This window comes from Pipistrellus kuhlii, unplaced genomic scaffold (assembly GCF_014108245.1).
Source record: "Pipistrellus kuhlii isolate mPipKuh1 unplaced genomic scaffold, mPipKuh1.p scaffold_m20_p_3, whole genome shotgun sequence".
Lineage (NCBI taxonomy): Eukaryota > Metazoa > Chordata > Mammalia > Chiroptera > Vespertilionidae > Pipistrellus > Pipistrellus kuhlii.
In genome coordinates, this window is record NW_023425529.1 from 161,883,816 (window position 1) to 161,910,087 (window position 26,272).

Sequence of the window (26,272 nt, forward strand, 5' to 3'; positions counted from 1 at the left end):
GAAAGTAGAAACAGACCCTAAACTGAATATTTTCTCTTTCCTACAATGATAGCACTTCACCTAAGCAAAATTCTGCTGTTTAAACAATTGCCCCATCTGGAACAACAACAAACAAAAAACCCAGAAAGATCCTTGAAATCATAAACTAGGTATCACCAAATCTACTCTTTAGTTAAGAGCAGATTTCTGCCCCAAACAATTAAACAAAAGCCAACAAGTCTTTGCTTTCTCTCAGAGCCCATCTGCTCCCACTTTACTTGTACTATCGGGTCTAGTAATAATTAATGTCGTTTTTAAACATTCGTTTAAAATCTTGCTTGCCGTTGACTTGTATTGAATAACCTTCAAACACGTGGTATCTACAGAACGTGTGAAGTGCAATTAACAAGTTTTGCTTGAAAAAGTTTGTGTTTGGTTTGGTTTTTGTTGCAAAACTAGGGCTAAGAAGATGACGGATGAAGAGCATATTCAACACTGCATGCTTTACGAGTTCCAATTAGGAAGAAAAGCAAGTGAGGCTGCAAAAAACATCTGTAGTGCTCTTGGTCAAGATGCAGTTAGCGCCAGAAAATGCCAGCGTTGGTTTGAGAAATTCCGCGAGGGAAATTTTTCGTTAGATGACGAGTGGTCGAGGCCGTGTGTCCAATTTTGATCAAGAAGCTCTTCAAGCTCTTTTGGTGCAAAATCCTCAAATTACCCAACAAGAGCTTGCGACAACTTTAAATTGTTCACAAAAAAACAATTTCCAATCAATTGCGTGCACTTGGCAAAGTCCAAAAGTTTGGAAAATGGGTTCCTCATGAGTTGACCGACAACAACCATAATCAAAGAGTCACAATTTGCAGTTCTCTCCTCTCTCGTCAAAACCGTTTGCCGTTTTTAGAGCAAATTGTTACCGGAGATGAACAACGGGTGCTGTATGTTAATTTGAAAAGGCGGCCTCAATGGTTGGACAAAAATGAGGCTCCGCAGCCCACGCCAAAACCTGACTTGCATGCGAAAAAAGTGATGTGTGTTTGGTGGAATTTTAAAGGAATTCTTCACTATGAACTTTTACCATCTAACCAAACCATTACAAGTGCAGTGTATAGTGCCCAATTGGAAAGGTTAGCCCAAGCTTTAAGAGAAAAAGAACCCGCGCTGATTAATCGGAAGGGCATAATTCTTCACCACGATAACGCACGACCGCATACTGCAAGAATCACTGCTGAAAAACTGCGCCAGTTGGAATGGGAAGTTCTCCCTCAACCTGCATATTCTCCTGATATTGCCCCTTCCGATTACCATTTGTTCCGTTCTTTGCAAAACTTTCTTCTTGGAAAAAAATTTAATAATGAAGAATGCCTCAAAAATGCATTGACCGAATTTTTTGCATCAAAATCACAAGAATTTTACAACAGAGGGATTAAAATGCTTCCTGAGCGTTGGGCGCAAGTAGTAGAAAACAACGGCAACTATATTGTTGATTAAATTTTGTTGTATTGTTTAAATAAATTCGATTTTAAAAAGTATTAGAAAACGACATTAATTATTACTAGACCTAATACTCAGCTTCATGACTTTTTCCACCTGATTCTATGTTAAAAGCGGGAGGAAAGGAAAACTGACAAAAATCTATAAAAAGCAAATAAATGTAAGAACTAAAAACAGCCGAAACCGGTTTGGCTCAGTGGTAGAGCGTTCGTCTGCGGACTGGAAGGTCCCAGGTTTGATTCTGGTCAAGAGCATGTACGTTGGTTGCGGGCACATCCCCAGGAGGGGGCATGCAAGAGGCAGCTGGTCGAGGTTTCTCTCTCATCTGTCTTTCTAGCTCTCTAATCCTCTCTCCTCCTCTCTGTAAAAACTCAATAAAATATATTTTTTTAAAAAAGAACTAAAAACAAACAAAAACAAAAACAGTCCGTAGATGACAGGGTCAGGTCGAGGGGCAAGGCAGCAAAGGCTGGAATCAGAGGAGGTTGAGTGTGACTGTCGCCAGGGCGCTGGGGGCAGGAAAAGGAAAGAGAAAGAGAAAGAGAACAGGGGACAGGCAAACCAAGGGCGGTAACCTCCCTCAGGCAATAGGGGGGAAAAGTGAGGGGCGGGAGAGAGGTGCTTTAGGAAGGTTCTAGAAACAGAGACTGCGGTTTCCTTTTCTGTGGAATGTATGCATTATATGGAGTGGACTAATGTTTAAGTTTTTTGATAAATGCCACCCCCAATCCAATACATCTTCAGATGGGGATCACCGAAACCTCTGACTCTCCTCCAAGTACCATTTTTGTTCAGCTTTAAATTCTGCACTTAGTGTTTAAAAAAATAATAGTTTTGATTTCAAATATGAATTGTAATATTCAAAAAACGTGTTCAAACATCTCACCTCCTTCATAACCCTTCCTTCCATCCTCCGTGAGAATAGCAGGGGTAGAGGAGTCCCAAAGTTAACAGTGTCAGGATTTCCCGAACAACTACCTAATCCCCCCAAAAAATGGTTCCTGTGGAAATCCTCACTCCTCTCGGTGGGACTAGTCCTCTCCCAACCATCGAGGATGACCCATAACAGCCACTAGATTACGAGGAGTATGCCTCCACCGCGCCCGGCCCTCAGCACGGCTCTGGGCTCAAACTCATCTCTTTTTTTAAAAATATATATTTTATTGATTTTTTTTTTCCAGAGAGAAATATGGATGAGAGAGAAACATCGATCAGCTGCCTCCTGCACACCCCCTACTGGGGATGTGCCCGCAACCAAGGTAGATGCCCTTGATCGGAATCGAACCGAGGACCTTTCCGCAGGCCGATGCTCTAGTATCCACTGGGCCAAACCGGTTTCGGCAGGGTTCAAACTCATCTTAACCTCCGGCGGCCGCCCAGCTGGTTCCTAAGGGGCCCCACCTCCAACCCCTTCCGCCCCGACGCAGGCCTCACAGCCCCGCCCCCGGCTCCCTCACCTGCAGGCTTCCCGGGACCCGGGGACCGCCTCTTCCACCCCGAGCCACCGCCCACTCTCCGCCTCCGGCCCCGAAGAACTAGGCCAGGGAACCTTGGAGCCGGGCCGAGTCACGTGGCACCAGGATCACCTGCCTAGCGGTCTCACGCACCCGGTTCCGGGGTCAAATGGGAAGCGAGCGCTGGGCGCGGGGAGGACCCCGCACTGGAACGAGCATGGCCGCTGGCAACCGCTCGCTCTCGCGAGATCTGTGAGGTCACGTGACGGCGTGGGTGAGGCGACGCTTCACGTGACGGGGCGCAGCCGGCCGCCAGGGTCTCTTTTTTTCTGCCGCGAGCACCGCAGCTGCTGGGCCTCTAGACCGAAGGATCGTCCGCTCTCACGCCGGCCCCCAGCGCTTTCCCCAGCGCTCATCCTCCGGCGGCCCAACCACCGACCCCTCGGGGCTCCCGATCCGGCGGCCCTGGTGCCCATGGCGGCCCCCGGTGGCGCCCGGCGGCAGCCGCTGCTCCTGCTGTTACTCGGTGAGAGAGGGGTCAGGCCAGGAGCGGGGGGCCGCGGGGAGGGCGGACTACAGAGGTCTGGGGGCTGCGCGGTGGGGCTCGGGAGCGCGGGAGGCCTGCGGGGAGGGCGTCTTCGCGGGGGCCGGGGGGAGGAGAATTACACGGAGTCCCGGGGGCTACAAAGTCCGGGGGCTGCGGGCTGGGCCCGGGCGATGGGCGGGCCTGCGAGTCGTGTCCCCCCCTCCCCCCGCACACTTGCGAGGTCCTCATGTGGGAACGGTCTGGCTGGAGCCCGCAGGTCGCCGCCTGGGGAGTCGGATCCAGTTGGCGGAGAGGTGGGCGAGGGAGGTTCTGAGCCGAGGGCCTGTTCCGCCCTGGGGTCACTCCACTCGCTTTCTGGTGTGTTAAGTGTATTCCGAGTTGGGTGACTTGGTGGTTTCTGGAAGGTGTGCTTTGTTTCTCTAACTTACACGGGCAAGTTCGGCCTCAGAGGTGCCGGGGTTGGCTCTGCGCCCCGAGACGCCGGGACCTGCGCGGTCCCTCGGTGCTGCCGGCGGGCGATCCACCTGGTGCGGCTTCCAACGCTGGTCTTAAACCAGAAGAGAATACGGCGGCGTGGGGACCCCGGCCTTTTAGAATTCGTCCTTGGCCTGTTTAAAGGGACCTTTGCCTGTTTTTCAGCATGGCCTGCCGTGCGTTACATGTTACCGCGAATTTAAGTTTGTGCTGGAATGACTTTAGGAGTTCAGGAGAACTCATAGGGGGCACCATGAGAGGTAGGAGCAGGCCTCCGCTTCTCAGTGGCAGTGCTCCTGTCTGGTGGATCCTTGTAAAGAGCTGCTGCCACTGTTCTACGTGCGGCTTCCTGTGAGTCAAAATGCGGGACTCAACACGTTGGGAAGCGTCTGGCTCTCCACCACTCTGCATAGTTCAAAGAAGCAGTCAGTGGGTGCTCAGCATTTTCTTGAGAGATTTTATTTTCATTTGTCTGGCCTAATAAGAAAGAGGAATCTGTGCTGTTTTGTTAAACGGTAATCAGTGCGTGGTTTGATTTTTAAGTCTGTTTAGAGGCCATCTGTCTATGGCACTCTTACTCACTCCCAAATAATGCGGGAAGGTTTATCTAAGTGGTAGGATCTGAAATACGATAGGAGTTCACGTGAGTTAAGTAGATACAGATACACATCTCCTCCTGCCCATAAATTCTTCCAATATCTCTTCTTTCATCTTACTCTAAAATTCTGTTTATTGTGATTGAGTAAATTTCGGTTTGCCGTTTTTTGTGTTGCCTGTTATGTAAAATTCGTTTTTTGAGCTGCGTGGCGAGCCACAAGGGATGACCTTATTCCAGCAGTAAACCCGTAGCCTTGCCCTTCACTGGCAGGTGTTACAAGAGGAGTTGCTGGAATAAGTTTTGTCATGTCAGAACGGCTGCATTGTGATTTATTGGAAGAGCTCACAAGCATTAGGACTTGAATATTTTGTTTCATGGTTTAAAAGCTCATCTTAAAAATGAAGAAAGTTCATAACCCTCTACATGGCAATTACTTGGAATATTGTGTGTGCGATTAACTTCTTAATGCCCATTGCATCGTATCTTTTCAGTTTTAAATTCAACTAAAATCTATCTTTTTTAAAAGGTCCTTTAACTTGGATTTAGGTCTTTTTTTTTTTTTTCTCCCTCTGCTTAGGTCTATTTAAAAAAATGTTTATTTTAATACACAATTTCACTAAAAAGCATATTTTCTAAAAATAGAACAAGCTTCTAAATTACTAATCCCTCCTACATTAATGAGTAGAAACTACTTGCATCTTCTTTTGTGTCGTAGTATAAATGAGTGTAACTCTTCAAACCGTGATGTCAACTAGGTGGCTTCCTTTCACTTTCCAAATGAAAAACTGTCACTACAGCAGTCCCCAGGCGGTAGTCCTTGGCCTAACTGATGGTCCATAAGGTTTGAAGGGTTAGCGACTGCTGATAAGAAGTATTGGGTTTTATGCTAATTAATCTTACACTTGCTTGTGGGAGTTTTGTCAATTGTCTCAAGTTTACAACCAAATTCTTTGAGATTTGAGATGGAAATGTTTTGGTTCATAAGTTTGAATTTACATACTGTTTACAAAATTGCAGTCCCATTCCAGGCAGTATTAGTATTCGCTCTGTTGGTGTCCACAGAACTTGACTACATGCTACAGCATGTTCTTTTACTAGAACATTGATTCAGCTGAGTTGTGATTATTTTTGCTCTTGTATTTCCTTTCCCCATCTTACAGCCCAGCTCATGCCTCACACATAGTAACTGCTCAGTTTTACAGTAATGGTTTCTAACCAAACATGCATAAGTCAGCATTTTAGAAATCTACATACTCATGCCCTGCCTTTAGAGGTTGTGGTTCATTTCAAAAGTGAGTGTTTCATAATTTAAAGCATATTTGCTTGCTCAATGAGTGCTGGAGAGAAAGTATGGTTCAGCCATGGCACTTACCCTGCAGCCAGCTCACACTAGCATGGGTGGACATGCTCTGAGTCAGCAGACCTGGCTCTGTACCACTCACTAGCTGTGTGACCTTGCACACATTAGTTAAAATCTCTTTGCCTTAGTCTCTACATCTGTACAGGAGAGTCATAATATGTCTACCAATTAAGATTGTCGTGATAATTTATCAGTGATGTGCTTGGAGCTATAATTGGCATGTAGCAAGTGCATTACAAATGCTTATTAAATAATTGACATTTTGTGTTCAGTGATGAACTTGATAGATGAAGTCTGTATAGCATTGAATAAAAAATAATAGCTAATATAATCAGTGCTGATACCTTGTATTGAACACTCTGAATGTTTTTGGCTCAATTTGATGCTCTAATGGCCCTGTTGGGTCAGCACTCTACTTTCCATTTGCAGGTACCTAAACCAAAGGCACCTGGCCCAAAGTCATACAGTAGTAGGGGAGTCTATCATAGAATGATGATCTCTCTTACTCTCAAGCAGGCATGTTTCCCATAGCTGCATTTGTTTTAAAAATTGGAATTTCTACAAGTAGGAATGATTTTTTAAAAATATATTTTATTGATTTTTTACAGAGAGGAAGAGAGAGGGATAGAGAATTAGAAACATCCATGAGAGAGAAACATTGATCAGCTGCCTCTTGCACACTCCCTACTGGGTATGTGCCCTTGACCAGAATCGAACCTGGGACCCTTGAGTCCACAGGCTGACGCTCTATCCACTGAACCAAACGGGTTAGGGCAACAATTAGGAATGTTTTAAAGGAATAGGACAAAGTTCCTCCTTTATGTAACCCCTAGAGAAATGATCGGGTTCTCATCTGAGTGAAGTACTGCTAGAGATTAGCAGTTGCCAATAGGCCAGGATGCTGACTTTTTCCCTACCCCTCAAATTGCTGCAAACATTTTAACTGGCTTGAGAAGGGTCTTTTTTTTTCCTTCACCAACTGCCACTGTTACAGAATTCTTTTAAAAAAATAAACTATGATCATTACATACATAATAATCTCTTCGAATATTATGTTCTAATCCTTTTGTAGACATTTTTCTCAGGATCAAAATTGGCTTCTAGGGTAAATTTCTTATTTTAATCATTGAACATTTCTGGGCCTCTCCAGAATGAATGTGGGCATCAAGTGCTGCTAAAGCTTATATTGTTTTAGTAATAATTTGGTTTCTTTGAAAGATCAGCCCCTCATCATGTTTACTAAATGAGAAAGTTATATGATTGAAAGGTACTTAATGTGAAATGTTTACAAATGAAGTGCTTTGAGTCAGTAGAAAGTTTTTTTTGTTTTGTTTTGTTTTTGTTTTTTAATGATTCAGGAACTGTTTTATCAAAGGTCAGCTTGATGAGAACTGACCTACGTGTGCTCCCATGGGAGACAGTGACTTGCTGTGCCCATGACACACGTGATCGAATGTGACAGACTCTCCAGCCAGGGGACCAGGGCTGGGTGAGGGTGTTTCAGGCATGCAGTGGCCCAGGTAAAGCGCCATGCGCTAACACACACTTTTGCTTCTACCTGCCAGCTTTGCTTTTCCCTCTGGAATGCTTTACCCATCCTCTCAGAAAGCCCGTGTTTTAAAAATCTTGATTGTGTCAGAAACAAGTTATGGAATAATTTTCTCTAAGTGTTTTAAGTAAAATGTTCAATTTATTGAAAATGCTTTTAGGGTAATCTTGCCTGAGTATTCCAGAGGTGGGTTAAAATTTTGCAAAACAAAACAAAAATGTCCACAGGTTTTCCTGTTTACCATAGTTTGCTTCATTTTGGTGTAGCAACTCTTCTTTAAAAAATATATATATATATTATATACATATATATATTATTGATTTTTTTTACATAGAGGAAGGGAGAGGGATAGAGAGTTAGAAACATCGATGAGAGTGAAACATCGATCAGCTGCCTCCTGCACACTCCTCACTGGGGATGTGCCCGCAAGCAAGGTACATGTCCTTGACTGGAATCGAACCTGGGACCCTTGAGTCTGCAGGCTGATGCTCTATCCACTGAGCCAAACCGGCTAGGGTGCAACTCTTCTTTATGCACATAGATTTTGGTATTTTCTTTACCAGAGGCTTATGGGGAGATATGTGAGGTTTCTGGCTATACTCTTTACTTTAGCCTTGACTTGTTGGCTCTAAAGATTTTATTTTGTGAAAATCTCAAGGATAAAATGAATTGGTTTCATTGGAGACATTTATTTCGCCAGGGACAAGGGATTTAGAATAAAAAGTTAATTCTGAGTATGCTGCTTCAGAACGTGCAAGTCATATTTTGCCCTTAGAGTGATCAGAGCCAGGTGTGGAAATGCTTGCTTGGTAAAGGGCATGTAGGAGCTTGTAGCAGCAGAGACAGGGAGGAGGGAAGGGAGGAGCACACCACTCCTGAATGTTATTGTACCCTGCGATGGCTGACAGCTCTTTGGTTTTAAACCAATTTTTACCCGTCTATGAAAGAACATGTACTAAAATGTACCACTTGTAAAATTACCTACTTCTGAACCATACTGATCATATTACATTTGCTACTAAACGGCTTGATCAGGGTGGTGGGATATGAAGAAGCCAGAGGTGGCACTGGCTCTGAGACCTTACTTAAAGAGGTATATTTAGCAGCGATCACTCTCAAGCTATAAAGATCCATGAGATTTTCACTCTGTCCCATGCCCCTGACATATGGAAGCCCTACCTAGACAGATTGACTGAAGTTCTAAGATCACACAGCCAAGTCCAGGTTCTCTTTAATTACTGTTTTTTGAGAACCTTTCTGAAATTGGGCAAAAATCTTAGATTTTTGAGACCATGACTTTTCTTCCACAACACCAGTCCATGGGAGGTAAAAACATATCTAACCTTAAATAGCGGTCTAATTCCATAGTTGAAGATACCATCAGATCTTCCATGGATTTCTGTAGAAGGTCAGTATTTAGGTTGAATTGTGCCTCCATGACCCCATGGAATTTCCTGAGGAACCAGTGTAGAGCACTTATGCCCCGTGGTGACCCAGAAGTTAACATGTGACTTCCTGGAAAGTATTCTGATAAAATCTATTGCAGTTGAAGACAATAGAAATACCCCAGATATTTTCTTAAAGATTTTTGGTAATTTTTGTCTCTCCTGGAGTTAGCAGGCCTTGTGTACGGTACATCAGCAGTGTTCTTAGAGGTGAAGGATGGCAACGGGACAGCTTGTATAATGGCCAACTTCTCTGCTGAGTTCGTGACCAACTATGATACCCAGAGTGGCTCTAAGGTAGGAAACAGCCCATTGTGTACGTGCGTGTGTGTGTGTGTGTGTGTGTGTGTGTGTGTGTGGACACGAAAGAGAGATTATTAAAAAATTTCAAGTAAATGTTTGAAAAATCCCTCCTTAACATAGTTATCTTAATGTGTGCATAGTTCCTTCTCAGCTCCTCAGTAGCCTATGCTGTATTGTATACTGAAGTTGCAATCAAAATATACAAACCATTTTGTGCTCTGCTTTCACTATTTTAGTATAGCATTTTTTCAGTTTTCTTTGTAATTATCTTTTGTAATACTTCATTATGTTAATCAACCTTATGTGTTAAACCATCCCACTGTTAAGTATATCTGTTGAATTTATTCTTTATAAACTATCACACTCCACAATTGTATATAAACAGTTAATGTGCAGTGCCATAAGTATTGTGCTAATTTGATAAATGTTTTTAGTTTTTTTGTTAAAACAACTCTGTACTTCTACAGGATAGGCTTTTGCATTTCTAACAAATAAACAGCATTTGTATTTCTTCTTAGTCAGTTACCTATTAATGATATTTCACTTATTTTATTTACCATGTACTCTTTTAAATATATCCTTAATTCAAATTTTGTTTTCAATTCCTATTTTTCTTTATCTCCATTTCAATAGCGTCATATCTTTTTACCACCACTCAAAGGGCAATGGCGGGGCCCAGGATTGCTGGGAGATCAGCAGTTTCTTTAGCGCACTCTGGACTTTGTGCCAGCTGCTCAGCCTCATTAATTCATTTGTACTGGTCTAGAGACAAATGTGGTCTCTGTCAAAACAGAAGAAAACTGGGAAGGTTTTGTTCTGTAGAAAAGTCTCGAATTCTAAAGACTTGGCCAAGCACCTTTTATTTTCATTTCTATTCACTATATTTTGTGTTTGGATTTTTAAAATATTGTCTTGTTACATATTACTTATTACACAAATGGGATCATCCATATGCAGTCATGTGCCTCACTATTTCGCAAAGCATGTCTTCATCACCTTGTGTAGTTCTGTCTTTTTTTAGGACAGAATTTATATACAGCTTAACCATAATTCTTTTGTTTTAGTCAGCCCAGTTCATTTTGATGGACAGTAGGTTCTTTTCTAGTTGTTTGTTTTGCATATAATAATAAATTCAAGCAATTCTGTGTAAACACCTTTTCTTTGTTTAACAGACATATTCTTTAAACATTTCTATGGCAAACAAGTAGTAATAGCCTTTTTCAAATAAAAATACACATTTTATCTTGAAACCCAATGTGAATTATTTGAGTTTACTAAGATAATTTTAGTTTTAATTCTGTTCTGTTGCAAGTTAAAATTATATTAATGAAGATTTTGTAATTATATGAAAATTTAAGTCACCTTTTCAAACACTTGAATTACTTTATTTTATTAATCCTCACACAAGAGTATGGTTTTATTGATCTTCAGAGAGAGAGGAAGGGCGGGGGGAGAGAGAGAAAGAAACATTGATGTGAGAGAAACATCCTCATACTCCCACCAGAAATCAAATCTGCAACCAAGGTATATTATTCTCGGACTGGGAATGGAACCGGCAGCCTTTTGGTACGTGGGATGATGCTCCAACCAACTGAGCCACACCAGCTGGGCTTGAATTGTTTTTCTTACTGAAATGTAATGTTGATTTCCTTTGTGTTTTTTTGTTTATATTAAAAATACCTCAGCAGTGTCTTCTGAGATGGAACTGAGGAACTGAGTTTATGTCATACTTACAAAATATCTTTATTTAGTGTTTCTGAATTCCTTTAATAATGTACATTCTAATTGGGTTCTGATGACATTGTGTTTGTTCTAGAATTCGACCTTCACCCTGCCACCTAATGCAGAAGTATTAAATAGCAGCTCCTGCGGTAAAGGGAATGCTTCTAACCCCAGTCTCATGATTGCTTTTGGAAATGGACATATACTGACCCTCAGTTTCGCAAGAAATGCTACACGTTACAGTGTCCAGATGATGCGTTTTGTTTATAACTTGTCAGACACACATATTTTTCCTAATGCAAGCTCCCAGGGTAAGAACAAAAATTGACCGATTATGAAGTGAAGAAGATTGGTTTGGGGTAGTGTCTAAAATTACTTTTAACTAAGCAATTAAAATTTTATTCCTTTCTAATATAGGACCCAAGACTGCAGAATCCATAACTGACATCATGGCAGACATAAATAAAAAATACAGATGTGTGAGCAGCAACCAGATCCACATGAATAATGTAACTGTCACGTTCATTGATGCCACTATCCAGGCATACCTTTCAACTGATAGCTTCAGCAAGGAAGGTAAGACACTGCCCTTGGCCCTGATGTCATTAATCTGACTTCACTGAATGCAGAAGCGGCTTTGTATTCTGGTGCCCGAGAGAATTAGATATGGATGAGCATCTGTGTAGCTGGGGACAGAGCAGGCAGCTTCTGTCTTAGAAGAGCTGTCCACCAGACCTTTTTTCTCTTTAGAGATGACCTCTTTAGATTAGGACAAAATTGATCAAAAAGGGATAAAAGGGCAAAGAGTTGAAAGCCTCTCTGGGTGTCCCCTTGTTAGAGCTAATGGAGTCCGGGGACCTCAGGCAGACCTTAGGGGCAGATGGTGAAAGGACTCTGAGTGCCTTTCTGAGGGGATCATGACATACACACTCATACCCCACGAGCTACCTGCCAACCTAGCTCCATGGTCTTGGCTAAGGTAGTCAACCTCTCATTTCCGTCACTTGTAAAATAAGGAAAATAACTTGTGTTAGATGGTTGTTAGGATTTAAAAAGAAATTGATGCAAAGTGGGTCTCTCAGTGCCTGGCACAGAGTAAGATTTAGGGCTATCATTTTACTTAGACTTAAGAAAATTCTCTCCCCCAAATTCCACTAATCAACTTAACAGATTAGTGTTATTTTTCTAAGGAGTGAGGGGATAAGGAGTTGGTTGCCTTGGGGAAGTTGTCTCTGCCTGCTAGATAGAGGGTGTGTTAAGAACAGCTTCTCATCCTAACCTTTTTGAATTTATTGGGGTAACATGGTTAATCAGGTTATGTAGGTTTCCAGTGTACAATGCTATAATATATCATCTACATATTGTATTGTGTGTTTTCCACCCCCAAGTCTGGTCTTCCATCATCATATATCTTCCCAACCTCCTCCTACGCTTTAGACCTGCTGGGCCTTTGATTTGCATTGTTCCCTAGTGGTCTTGCTTGAAGGCTCGGAGTGACTGTTGGAGAGTGGCTAATTTGCACCGTCACCAGAGCTAATTAGCAGGATGAACCAGTCGGCCCTTTTGTGCAGCTTGTTACAGCCCTCAAAGACAGGGCTACTCTTAGCAGGGCTGCCAAACTGGGCTGCAGGCCTGGTCCAGCCTGCCTCTGGTTTCTGTATAGCCAATACGCTAAGAATGGTTTTTATGCTTAAAATTTAAGGTTTAAAAAAATGAAAAGAATATTTCATGACATGTGACAATTCTTTGCAGTTCAGGTTTCAGTGCCCATAACTAAAGTGTTGTTGGAACACAGCCATGATCATCCACACCTATTTCTGTGGCTGCTTTCATGTTAATGGTGGCAGAGTTGAGTTGGAATAGACACTCGACAGCCATAGAGTCTAACATGTTTAGTATCTGAATAGATCAACTGAAGGACTTGTATACATGCATATAAGTACAACCAATGGACACAAAACTCTGGGGAGGGAGGGTATGTATGGGAGGGAAAGGGGCAAGGTTAAAATATGTACACAGATAATTTAACTTAAAAATGTTAATAAGTAAATAAATAAGTAAAATGTTTAGTATCTGGCCCCTTACAGAGAAAATTAGCTGACCCCTGACCTAATGGGAAGAGTGTTAGTAACAGGGCTGGGACTAAAAGAAACCAAGTGTAACTGGGAAAGTATAACTAGTAGCTGTGTGCAGGGCTTACCAGTGGAGGTCTGTGTGAGCTGGAGCAGCAGGAGATTCTGAAGGAAATGGGCTGACCTTCCCACCAAGCAGCCTCTTCTCAAACGGGGCTTGGCAGGCTGGGTGAGCACGCTGCTTCCCAAGGAACGGGTGATGGAGTGCGAGGACTTTTCTTCTTGTGCTGGCGTGTTTTTTGAAGGCAGTAGGTCCAGGTGTGTGTATACTCTAAGGTCCACCTCCTCAGGCAGGTGAAAGGTGACTTGAGCTAAGCTGGGGCGGTTAGATCAACAAGCTAAATACTTCAAGTTATTTGTGTTCACCATGATAAATCTCCTAACTACCTGGGTTGCATCAGTTTTCTGGCTCAGGTCTCAAGAACAGAAAAAGGAAAAAGGAAATACTGTCAGAAGGTCTTAGGAAATAATAGCATCTCTGGCTTACTGGTTCAGTGCAGGGACCTCACTATAATTGGACCTCAAAGTGGCCATAGATACAGCTTCTTACTTTCCAACTTGTTTTCTTTTGCTTCAAAGGCTTCTGAACACAGAGATGACCAGGCCTCCCCTAGCGAGCTCCCCAGTATGGTGCTTTGAAAGTGAAGTGTCACGCCACTGGGGTTCGCACGGGCAGTGGAGCCCTGTAACAGAACTACGGTTTCTAGTCTAAAAACAGATGTGACAGTAGAGAGACTAATTTTGTTTGGGAGTTAATTAATTACTTCGTTTTTTATTTTTAATAGACTATTTTTTAGAGCAGTTTTAAGTTCAAAATAAAATTGGAAAGTACAGAGATTTCTCTCATATCCCCCATTCCCACAAATGCACATTGTCTCCCCTGCCAACATCCTACATTTTAATTACTTTTCCAATGGAGGACATATGCATGTGATTCCAAGTGGAAAAGATACAGATGTGAGGCTATCCTGACATCTGAACCCCAGCCAATAGCCCTTTCCCCAGAGGTATGCCCCTGTCCTACATGGGGTCACCTGGGGCTTTAGGGTTTTGGCTTTCCAACCTGAGAGTCTTGGTTATTTGGAGCTCATGGGTGCCACCCACCATGTTCCTTCAAGTTGGTGGTAAGAAGTTTGGTCATTGAGCTCACCCACTGTGGGACGGGTCTAAGACATCGTACCCACCGCCCCGTGTTTCGTGGTGGTCCCCTTTTAATTAACAAAGCTTGATTGAGTTTTGTTAAAGCCACCTGTGCCAATGGAAGGAAATCTTACTTCTTTTTCAAAGACACTAGACTAGAGCATTCCCTTAGTAAATCTACTGGGCTGAGGAGGGTTAGAAGCATCCTAAAATTACAAGAGTATCCTGTAGAAATTGAAGTTTCCTTCTCTTACCATTGGCCAGGAAGGCTGGGGAAGTCAAGAGCTGCTCCTACATCACCTCTCACACAACCGTGACTTCTTGCTTGACTCACTGTTTTATGGGATTTGGTCCTCCAGTGGCCTGGGTCCTCGGATAGGTAGGCAGCTGTTCAGGATGGAGGTGCTGGGTGGGGAGAAGTTGAAGCCTCTGGATCTCAACTATGGACTTATGCTCCTTAAGGAAGGGTCTATCTATACTGTATAAAATAGTAATTGATAACATGATCTGAGATTTACTTTTCAATTAGTTGATGTGGAATGTTATACTAATTTCAGGTGTACAACATGGTTATTAGACATTTTATATATACCTAAAGAAGTAGATCTGCATTTTTTAGTCTTCACCTGAGGATATTTTTCCATTGATTTTTTTTTTTTTTTTTTTTTTTTTTTTTTTTTAAGGGAGAGGGACAAAAACAGAGAAATATCGGTGTGAGAGAAATTCATCAATTGGTTGCCTTCTATACTGGAATCAAATCCTGGACCCTTCTGTCCACAGGCCAACGCTCTATCCACTGAGCAAAACCAGCCAATGCAACCTGAATTGTTTTTAAAGTTCAACTGCTCCCTAACTGGTTTGGCTCAGTGGATAGAGCGTTGGCCTGTGGACTGAAAGGTTACCGGTTCGATTCTGGTCAAGGGCATGTACCTTGGTTGCAAGCACATCTCCAGTAGGAGGAGTGTAGGAGGCAGCTGATCAATATTTCTCTCTCATCGATGTTTCTAACTCTTTACCTCTCTTCCTCACTGTAAAAAATCAATAAAATATATTTTTAAAAAAAAACCACAAACTCAACTGCTAAACATGTGAGGTTATCCAACTTATTTTGACCCTAACTCAGATTCTGATCTTTGGGAACCTAGCAAGCCAGCATGTCATTCCACTGCTTTTTGTCTATTCTCACTGTCTTACTGGGTGTTTTGGACAATGGTTACTATTAATGTTATTTTGTTTTATTAAAGAGACCATCATTTTCCCTAAAAGTAGATTTGTCATAGCTAACCTCAATACTACCATAACACCATGAATTGCTTAAAAATATTTGGTTTTTATTAGAATTGAGCCATTTCTCATTTTTTTTATCTCCTTTTGTGCCAGTTTCACTCCTTTGATTCTTAGGTACTTGGTTTTGTTTTGTTAATCCTCACCCGAGGATATTTTTCTATTGATTTTTTTGAGAGAATGGAAGGGGAGGGAGAGAGACGGAAGGAAACATAAATGTGAGAGAGACACATCAATTGGTTGCCTCCTGCGTGCACCCCAACCAGGGCCAGGGATGGAGCCTGTAACCAAGGTGTATGACCTTGACTGGAATTGAACCTGGGACCCTTCAGTCCTCCGGCTGACACTATCCACTAAGCCAAACTGGCCAGGGTGATGTCAACTAAATTCCCTGTTTCAAGGAACAGATCCCATGCTAAATATGTTATGCATATTTTTATATCCCCTACTCTGTTCTACTCATGGATCCTTAATAAGTTGTTAGGTTAACAAGTTTGCAGTCATTAAATTTTTGGTTATAAAAGCCTGGGTAAAGTTTGTATTTTTGTTGTTTTTTATTTATTTATTGACTTTTAGAGAGAGAGAGAGAGAGAGAGAGAGAGAGAGAGAAATATCAATTAGTTGTTTAACCCATGTATACATTTATTTGTTGGTTCTTGTATGTGTCCTGTCCAGGGATTGAACCTACAGTTTTGGTGTATCACGGTAAAATTTTTATTAGATAAATTGCATGTTCAGGTCATTAGAGTGGGCTTCTGAGGTTGTACTTAACAGTAGTGTAGTAATCGCCTTTAACAGAAAGTCCTTGTTCATTTTGCCTTTACATATGTATCATTTTTACCTAAACAAAACAAAACAAAAACTCGCCTATTTAGAGATTTTATTTTAAAAGGAAATAAGAAGCCAAGGCTGCTCTGACTTTCCAGTCAGTTTTGTTGATGAGGATAAGTTCTGAAGAAAATCAGGTATCTTCTTTCCTGAAGGTCTGCAAAAGTAGGGTAGATGTTTATCATTCTGGAATGCTCTGTCTGGAGAAAGGCAGGTGAATGAGTCTCACTGTGTTAATCAAAATTGGATTTCTGGGCCCAAGCCCACTCTGGGTTAATGGATTTGGGGTGAGTCCCATGCAGGCATCTGCACAGCCCTGCACACTCCTCTCCCATTGTTTTCTTTGTGGGAAAAAGTAATGGTGACCCAGTAGCAACTTCTGGATCCCCTAGTCCAGTGTTTCCCAAACTTTTGACATATGTGTACCCCTTCTATAATTTTCGTAATGCTTAGTACCCCTCGTACTCATGAGAATATAGAATTAGGCACAGCTAAGCATGGTGCAGTGCATATCCCCACCAAACTCTTCCCGTACCCCTGGGGGTACGCGTACCACACTTTGGGAAACACTGCCCTATTTCAATGGTCTGCAAACTGCGGTTCATGAGCCACATGTAGTTTGCAAGCCATGGTTTGCCGCTCTGTTGACTGAGTTTGCCGACCACTGACCTAGACTCTCAATTCCAGTAATTACAGGCTGCTGTTGTTCCTTGTGATTAAGCCCTATCCAGTGGTTAGCAAACTCATTAGTCAACAGAGCAGAAAACCATGGCTCGAGAACCACATGAGGCTCGTGAGCCGCAGTTTGTCGACCACTGCCCTAGTCTTTCCAGAGGCCTTCCCACAGGTGGCAATAAATATACTCAGTGCATTCTGTTTGTGACTAGAGGCGCGGTGCATGGAATTCATGCACACTAGGATCCCTAGGCCTGACTGGCAATCGGGTGATGAGGGGGGTCCCCGCTGGTACCTGCCTTGGCCAGCCTGGCACTACCTACTCATGAGTCCTGCACCCCACTGCCACCAGTTGCCTCCCTCTGCAGGGCAACTGGTGGGGGAATTGGGGGCTCCCTGCTGGTACCTGCATTGGCTGCCTTTGGGCCTGCGGTCTGTGGGCAGCTCCTGAGTGGAGGTTCTGCCTCCCTGGTGGTCATTGCACATCATAGTGACCAGTATTTCCACTGTTCGGTCAATTTGCATATTAAGCTTTTATTATATAGGTCTATGAAATTTGGGGCAAGAAATTTGTGCATGGGGAGGTGGGGGTTGGAGGGGAGTTCCCCTGAGCCCGGTCTGTGCCCTCTCACAGTTCAGGACCCCTCGCTCCTTACCGCCCACCTGCTTGCTGCTCCTTGCCACTCGGCTTGCTGCTCCTTAGCGCTGCCACAGAGGCGGGAGAGGCTCCCACCGCCATGCTCGCCCACCGTGAACCCGGCCTGGCTGAGCAGCACTCCCCCTGTGGGCGCACTGACCACCAGGGGGCAGCTCCTGTGTTGAGCATTCCCCCAATGGTGCATCATGACGACCAGTTGTTTTGTCTGTTCGGTCAATTTGCATGTTAGTGTTTTATTATGTAGGATAGGATTATCTCCCTTGTGGCTTCTGCAGGAAGGGCTTTGGTATTGGTTAGAGAGTGGACTTTGCATGTATAACTCAGAAGGAAGAGGGCATTTTATCCTAACAGATTTCTTACGTTCTGCATTTTTCTGACTAGGGATTCTGTCTAGAAAGGCATTTTACTCTCTAAGATTACATTGTGGGAAGGGATTGAAGGGATACTGGGTGAACTGAACTTTCCAGAAAGTATGTCGAATTTTCCCTGTGTTACAGTTTTGTGGAGTGAAGTATCCTCTCTCTCCTCCCCTCAGTAGATGGGATATGGAGGCAGAATTGGCAACTGAAAGAGTTACATTGAAGTTTCATTTTAATTTAGAGTAAGTGAAAACAGGTGGTGGGTAAGGTTACACAAACTACTGACTGGCTCCCTACCAGGATGTCTGAACCAGCTTCCTTGGCTCAGCCTAGCAAAACTGTGAGAAGTCAGACTTGGATGAAAATTGTATAAATATTATATTCAACTTGTTGGTAGTCCACAGAAACAAAGTGGTAAGAGAAAGAATCTAATTGTGGTATCCTAGAAGTGCTGCAGTGTTATAAAATGTTAAGTAATCTGAAATCTTCAGAGGAAGCACCTCTTTCCTGTCCCTGTAGGAAATTTTGAGCTATTCCACTGTGGGTTCCATTTGCTTTGATTTTTATTATAAATTTTGTTGTAAACAATCATGGTGGGTCATTTCTGAGCAACAAAATCCCATTCAAACTCCTTAACATCTCCTCTGGGGGAACAATGTGGCCTCCCCACAGACACCTCTCCCACAAATCTGACTTCTCCTGGTCACCAGGTCCCTTTGCTATGGCCTGTCTGTACTCCATCCTCCCTCAGGTCCTGGATTGTTCTCTCTTTTGGGATTTTTGCTCTCACACTTACTGGGCCTTCTGCCTACATGAGAGTGCCTGCTGCAGCCCTCACCACCCTGCCCCAAGTAAAAACCCACAGCAGCTGACCGACCCTGTGCACTGAGTCTCAGCTCTAGTCTCATCCTGTAGGGCCACCTGCCACCTGTCCTTCCAAGGGCCTCCTCTGCTCTCCCATGGACTTGTGCTGATGGCATTAGGGTTGTGTGTCTGGTGTCTCTCTGTCCCTCCTGAGCTTGTGAGGTCCAGGCCACTCTTCTGCTGTTCTGGGCCTGTTTCCAGCATCATGCAATGATAGCTCAGAGAGCTATTTCAGGTGGTGTGTGTCTGGCTGTCCCACTGGCATGTGAGAGAGTTATGGTTTTTAACTTGACCACACAGTAGGAAGGGAAGGTTTGTCAGGGAGAAGAGGATAGATCTGTAAGCATGGGGCTGCCCCGAGGCTGAAATGGAAGTGTCCACTTAGAACCGTCACGCAGTGGCAGGAGTGGAGACAGGTGAACTGGACACTGCCGCCCCCCTCAGCTTGCTGTGTGGGACAACAGTGCCTGCCTGCCTGCATAATTTACTCCTGTTCTGAGGGGTGGGGCTATTTGAGAAAGTCAGCTGGGGTTTACAAGGAGCTCAGGGAGCTGGAGCTCAGGGTTCCTGTGGCTCTTGTTTTTAAGGAATCAGAATTCCTTCCTGTGAACAGTATGATTAATCCCTCCTTGTTTTTCCAGAAACTCGCTGTATGCAAGATAAACCTTCCCCAACAGTGACACCAACATCTGCCCACCCTTCGTCAACCCCTCCCCACCCTTCACCAACATCTGCCCACCCCTCATCATCTCCTCCTCACCCTACTCCTCCCCACCCTTCCCCTCCCCACCCTTCGCCAACCCCTCCCCACCCTTCACCATCCCCAGTGCCTGAGAACCCCTCAGTGCACAAGTACAACGTGAGTGGCACCAACGGAACTTGCCTGCTTGCCAACATGGGGCTGCAGCTGAATGTCACCTACAAGAAGAAGGACGACAAGGTAGGCTGAGCCTCGAGGAGCCCCTTTCTCTCTGTGCGCTGCCGTGTGGGAATTCAGTGTGTGTGCATGGCCGTTCAGAATATAAATCAGGGAATAAAAGTCAGTGTGCATATATCTATTCTTAGCTTATTGGCCACAGCCAGGCACACTCATGTCATAGTATGGCAGCTTTCCTCTGAAACAGCAGAATCAAGTCATGGTGGCAGAGACAAAGCATAAACCGTGCGATGTTTGGCCTCTATAGAACAAGTTTGTTGACCTCTGAGAAAATATTAAATTTTGTATAATTTTTACCATTCAGACATTTAAATGTTGTTGTTTTTTTTAATAAACCTTTATTGTTCATATTATTACAAAAGTTCCTCATTTTTTTTTCCCCTCCACCAGGTTCCTACCCCACCCTCTGCCCTTTCCCCACCCCCCATTGTCCTCATCCATAGGTGCAGAGTTTATGTTCAGTCTCTTCCCGCACCCCCCACTCCTCTTTTCCCTGAGAGTCATCAGTCCACTCCCCTTCCATACCTCTGATTCTATTATATTCAAATTAATATTGTTCATCAGGTTTTTTAATTCCCTTTTTTTTAAAAAATATATTTTATAGATTTTATACAGAGAGGAAGGGAGAGAGATAGAGAGCTAGAAACATCGATGAGAGAGAGTCACTGATCAGCTGCCTCCTGCACACCCCCTACTGGGGATATGCCCGCAACCAAGGTATATGCCCCTAAACCGGAATCGAACCCGGGTCCCTTCAGTCCCCAAGCTGACGCTCTATCCATTGAGCCAAACCGGTTTCGGCTAATTCCCTTGGTTTTTAGATGTATTTGTTGTTCATAATTTTTATCTTTATTTTCTTTCTCTTTCGAAAGAACCCCCTTCAGCAATTCATATAATTCTGGTTTGGCGGTGATGAACTCCTTTAGCTTTTTTTTTATTAGTGAAGCTCTTTATCTGGCCTTTGATTCTGAGTGATAGCTTTGCTGGGTAGATTATTAATATTTTTGGCTGTAGGTTCTTACTATTCATCACCTTGAATATTTCTTGCCATTCCTGTCTGGCCTGAATGGTTTCTGTTGCGAAATCAGCTGACAATGGTATAGGTGCTCCTTTATAGGTAACTACCTGCTTTGCTCTTGCTGCTTTTAATATTCTCTTTTTGTCTTTTGCTCTTGGAATTTTAATTATAATGTGTCTTAGAGTGGACTTCTTTGGATTCCTTTTGTTTGGGGTTCTGTGCGCTTCCTGGACTTGTAAGTCTAATTCTTTCACCAGGTGGGGGAAGTTTTCTGTCACTATTTCTTTCAGTATGTTTTTGGTATCTTGCTCCCTCTCATCTTCTGGGACCCCCATAATTCTGATGTTGGTTTGCTTGAAGTTGTCCCAGAGGTTTCTTACATTATCTTCAACTTTCTGGATTCTCTTGCCTTCTTGCTTCTGCGGAGGAGTATCTTCTGGCTCTTTATGTTCAAAATCTTTGACTTGATTCTTGCAATCTTCCATTCTGTTTTTAGGACTCTGTATAATATTTTTTATTTCAGAGAATGTATTATTTCTTGTTGATCCCTTATTATTTCTTGTTGATCCCTTATTATTTCTAGCTGATCCCTTTTCATATCCTCATAGGTCTTATCGACCTTTTCTAGGAAATTCTTGAAAACCCTTATAAGTGTGATTTTGAACTCTATATCCAGTCGCTTTTTGTCCTCCATTTCTTTCGTTTGTGATCTGTTTCCTTGTCTCGGCATTTTCGCAGCTTCCCTGAGTTGGTAGCCTTAAAAGTCTCTGTGTTTAGCTTAGATAGGGTGGAGTTTCCCTATGAGGCTCCTGAGTCTCAGTCCTCAGGGTCCTTCAGTACTCGTTGCAAGCACCTCTGAGAGAAAGGTGCTCTTGAGTTTCGCCTGCTACCAAACAGTCTAGGCTCTCCCCCAATGAGTCTAGAACTGGAGTTCAGTGCACTTGGAAGTGGGGTTGGAAGTGGGGTTCAGAGCAGTTTGGAGCCTCCGTCTCCTCCTCGCCAGGGCAATCCAGTGGTGCGCGCCTCTGGGACCTCCTTTCGTCGCTCCCCCGGGTCTCCGCCCTACAGCCCAGGCTCCCTCTGTATGAACCCGGGTCCCGAGGGTCTGGCCCAGAACTGGGGTTCAGTGCAGTCAGAACTGGGGCTCAGCAGTCCGGAGCCTCTGTCTCCTTCCCGATAGGGCAATCTGGCAGCAGAGCCAACAGTCTGTCCTTTGTGCGCAATGTGCGCGCCTCCAGGGGCACTGCCTTATGCCGTTCCCCTGAGATTCCGCCTAACAGCCCAGGCTCCTTCTTTATGAGCTTGAGTCCTCAGGGTCTGGCCCAGAACTGGGGTTCAGCACTGTCGGATCTGGGGTTCAGCACTCCAGAACTTTTATCTCATTCCTGCTAGGGAATGCCAGCCAGGCACTCAGCCTCTCCCTCCTCTCCAGCTCCATCCTCTCCACGCGCGCAACATGTCTCCGTACTTTAGGCTTTTACAGCTCCTCTGATTTTCCTTCTGGTTTTCTCTTTCTTCCTTGTTGTAGAATTTCCAGTCAGTCGACTTTCCTGTAGTTCTGGGTAATGTACATTTTGTATTTTAGTTGTATTTTATTGAAATTGTTGTGTGAAGTTGCAGTTAGGTGTTACTCATGCTGCCATCTTGGATTCTCCCCTTAAATGTTATTTTTATGCTTTTCCTTTGAAATAATATTTCTCCCTAATGACAAACTCTGTGGGGCTGTGTCAGATAACTTGCTTGTGATGAAGGTGAAGTGTGTGACCGCTGGGAGACGGTGAGAAAGGCACTAGGACCTACTACACCTTTCCTCTGGGTATGGGCCATTTTGAAAGTAGCAACCAGAAGTAGCACTAAAAATTGTTGTGCCAGAAATCTTCACTAGTGTTTTTTAAACACTAAAAAACTTTTAATATTTTTCTTACAGTTTTGGTTAAAGAGAAAGTGACCTTGAGGTTAGTTTTTTAGGATTGCTTTTGTTTTTCAACAATAGGGAACCCAGGGTGGGAGATGGAATGGTAACTTGTTTGTTTTTCTTCCGTAGACTATGACCAGAGTATTCAACATTAACCCAAATAACACCAAAGCCGGTGGGAGCTGCACTACCCAGCTGGTGACCCTGGAGCTCCAGAGTGAGAACAGCACTTTCCTTGCCTTCCAGTTTGGAATGGTGAGTGTCCATGTTCATTTCCCTCAGGGGGGCTTCAGTGCCAGACCTGCCTGGCATCTTAGCACGCATCTCGCTGTGGTTTCTGTCCTACTCTTTTTGCTCACTCACTTGGTGTCTCGTGGCCACAGTCCCTAAGCTGAGCACACCCTGTGTAAACCAGAATGAAACAACACAGGTCCTGAAACCCAGAGCTCTGCCTTGGGAAGGAGGAGTCTTCTCTGCCTTCCCTTTTTCAGTCTTTTTGGTCCCTTAGCTCCCTCTTCCCCTTTCTTGTTTACAAGTGGACCTTCATTCATTTATTCATCAGGCATTAGAGAGTGCCTGCTGTGTGCCCAGTTGCCACTGTTAGCACTGGCTGCAGACAGGGAAGGGGCGACTTCAGGGCAGATACTCAGATGCCTCCCTCACCCCTTTATCGAGAAGCAGCAGCTCTGTATTCTGTACCTCTTTTCTTTATACCTGCCTGGAAAGAATCATACACAGAGTTAACATGGGAAGAATAAGAAGTACAACGTATGAATACTTACAATGCACTGTGCTGGTGAACTGTTTAACAGTTGGGTTTCCCATAATAAAGTATAACTTCCCTAAAGCTCAGTAAACCTTTGGGGGGCAGGGGGCAGTGTTTACCTTTTTAGAATAAGGCTTCCTCAGTCCTTTTAGCATAAAATCTGATTATGTAAACAAGATCTTGAAGGAAATCACAATTTGTGTTCTTGATATTTATATGATGCCTTTTATAGACATGATACTCTTCAGTTTCATTCTAAAGCTTAGAAATATGAGAGATCAAATTCATCACCAAACTTTACAACAAATATGTGAATCTGTTGACTGGTTAAGGATTATCTTCTCTCTCTCTTTTTTTTATCTTCTCTTTAAGAATTCAAGTTCTAGCCGTTTTTTCCTGAAAGAAATCCAGTTGAGCATGACTCTTCCTGACGCCAAAGGTAAGATCCCCACAATTCCCCTGCCCATCCCGGTGTCTCAGAGCACTAATTCTCACCTGCCTTTGCAGAGCCCACCTTCAAGGCCTCCAATAACTCGCTGAGAGCACTCCAGGCCACTATGGGGAATTCCTACAAGTGCAACGCCGAGGAGCACATTTGGGTCACAGATGCCTTTTCTGTCAACCTTTTCAAAGTGTGGGTCCAGGCTTTCCAGGTAGAAGGCGACAAGTTCGGGTCTGGTAAGTAGCATTGAAGGCAGCGTTTCAGACTCTTGAGTGGGCTTCGGCAGGCTTCGGTTCTGTTTAGCTTCTGTGTTGCAAGGAGGGTTGGGAGTGCAGGTTCCCTTTCCTAGCCTAAGTTTTAGAGCAAATTCCCCTTCCTGTGTTAGCTTGCTTGCCCAGCACGTCTGCATGTCTCAGTTGTGAGCGTGTGACTATTTGAGCAAAGGCAGTTCTTTTAACAAGTGTGGCTCTTCCCTCTATTAAATTGGGATAGTAAAATGCTATCTGTTCGGTGAGTTCAGTGTTCAGAAGGGCCCAAGCGCCTAGGACTGCACACTGACCATCATTTCCTAGCCACGCGAATGCCCTGCCTCTGTAGGAGCTTCTCCAAGTGGTAATTAATTGGGATTGGAGCCCCCTCCCTGGTGTGATCCTCCCTGCTGGGTGTGGCGGCGGGCAGAGGTTGAAAGGAGGGAGAGGCCTCTGTGGGGTCCACATGGTGACAACCCGCGTGCACATGGCGTGCTCCCGTTTGTCTCCTCAGTGGAAGAATGTCAGCTGGATGAGAATAACATGCTGATCCCCATCGCCGTGGGCGGGGCCCTGGCAGGACTGGTCCTCATCGTCCTCATCGCCTACCTCATCGGCAGGAAGAGGAGCCACGCTGGCTACCAGACGATTTAGCCCAGCCGCAGACCAGCAGAAGCTGCAGGGCCCTCTGTTCATTTCCCTGAGCTTAGGTTGATATTGAGGAAGGCACACTTTATTGCAAACTGATTTTCAGATCTGCTTTATCCAATGTGAAGTTCATCTTGCAACATTTACTATGCACAAAGAGTAACTATTGCAATGACGGTGTTAATTTTGCTAATGGGGTTAAATATTTTGCTAACTGGTTAATATTTACCAAAGTAGAACTTTAAGGGGGGAGGGTAAGAGTGCTTTTCTAAATGGGCACTGGCTCCACTATCATTTGACTTTTTAAGGTTCTGTTGTTTAGTTTCTCTTCATTCTTGACTCAGATATAAGCCTTACAAAGGGAGGTTCTCTGTTCTTAACACTTACAACTGATGAAGGCTGGCTAACTGTTAGACTGACACAGTTAATAAATTAGTAGAGAAAGAAAATTTTAAAACAGAAGTACTTCAAGGGAGGAAACTCTGGAATGCTTAAGTTAAGCTTTAGAAGCCAAGACAGGCCTGGCCCCCACAGGCTGCACAGCAAGCGTTAAAGCGATTGGTCTTTCCATGCTCTGAATTCAAGAGATGGCATTTTTTTAAATAGAAAAATGGGTGTTATTTTTACTTTTTTTTTTTTTTTTTTTTTTTGTAAAGTGATTTTCAATCTTCTGTTTGAGGTTCAGGGTGATCCTGTGTCTGCACTTGTGTACAATAATCGGTTTCACTCTGATTTATCCGCTTGCAGCTCGGGTGGGCTGTGCACTGAGGATCCCTTCATTTAATGCATTGCTGTAACAATGCTAATAAAATGTCTCTTTCTTTCCGTGTCTGGACCTTGTGCTTTTGTCAGCTCTCGGGATGAATGGTGGAAAGCAGTGTGTAAGCAGGGGTGGTATGGTGCCAGTTACAACTGCAAGTGAGGAATCTGCCCAAGCCACCCTGCTTCTAGGAGAGCCGATGTGTAGCCAGTCTGCTGGTGGCAATTTGAGAACATGAGCCTAAATGTCGGTCTTCAGTTGTGACAATGCAGCCATAGCGCTGTCCTACCCACTCCATGAGAATGGGGAGGGGAAGAATGAATGTGAGTTCCCTCGCTGCATTGCTGCATGCACTGTTTGGGACGTGCGGCTCTGGTCCTGCCGCAGGCCCTGACAGCTGTGTGTGGTTTTCAGAGCAGGCGCTCAAGACTCAAGTTTTATTTAATCTTAACTTTTAAGCAAAGATTGGTGCCCTCTAAGGATCTATGGGCCTTGGTTGGCTCAGGCTGAGGGCAGTCTGCCTGCTGGGTGACCCTGAACTGCAGTATCCCTGACCACCTGCACCCCAGAATCTGCTGTCCACATGGGCAGAAGGAAACTTGCTTTTATATAGCTGAGGTAGCCATTGGCGGTCCTTAACTTGGTAGCAGTCCTTTTCAAACCAAGCATAGCA

The 26,272-nt window shown here is 44.0% G+C and overlaps 1 protein-coding gene across 2 annotated transcripts; it reads left to right on the plus strand.

Moving 5' to 3' along the window:
• Positions 1 to 3,200: 3,200 nt before the first annotated feature.
• On the plus strand, positions 3,201 to 25,663 carry LAMP1 (lysosomal associated membrane protein 1). Of its 2 annotated transcripts, none has more exons than XM_036457334.2 (9): positions 3,201 to 3,453; positions 9,073 to 9,197; positions 11,020 to 11,236; positions 11,343 to 11,501; positions 19,507 to 19,805; positions 22,865 to 22,990; positions 23,874 to 23,940; positions 24,009 to 24,179; positions 24,706 to 25,663. In XM_036457334.2, the coding sequence occupies exons 1-9, from the start codon at positions 3,402 to 3,404 to the stop codon at positions 24,843 to 24,845; spliced, it is 1,356 nt and encodes a 451-aa protein (XP_036313227.1). In that variant the 5' UTR covers positions 3,201 to 3,401; the 3' UTR covers positions 24,846 to 25,663. The 2 variants fall into 2 exon arrangements, with proteins under 2 accessions (XP_036313227.1, XP_036313228.1); XM_036457335.2 differs by having other exon boundaries at positions 9,076 to 9,197.
• Positions 25,664 to 26,272: the final 609 nt, after the last annotated feature.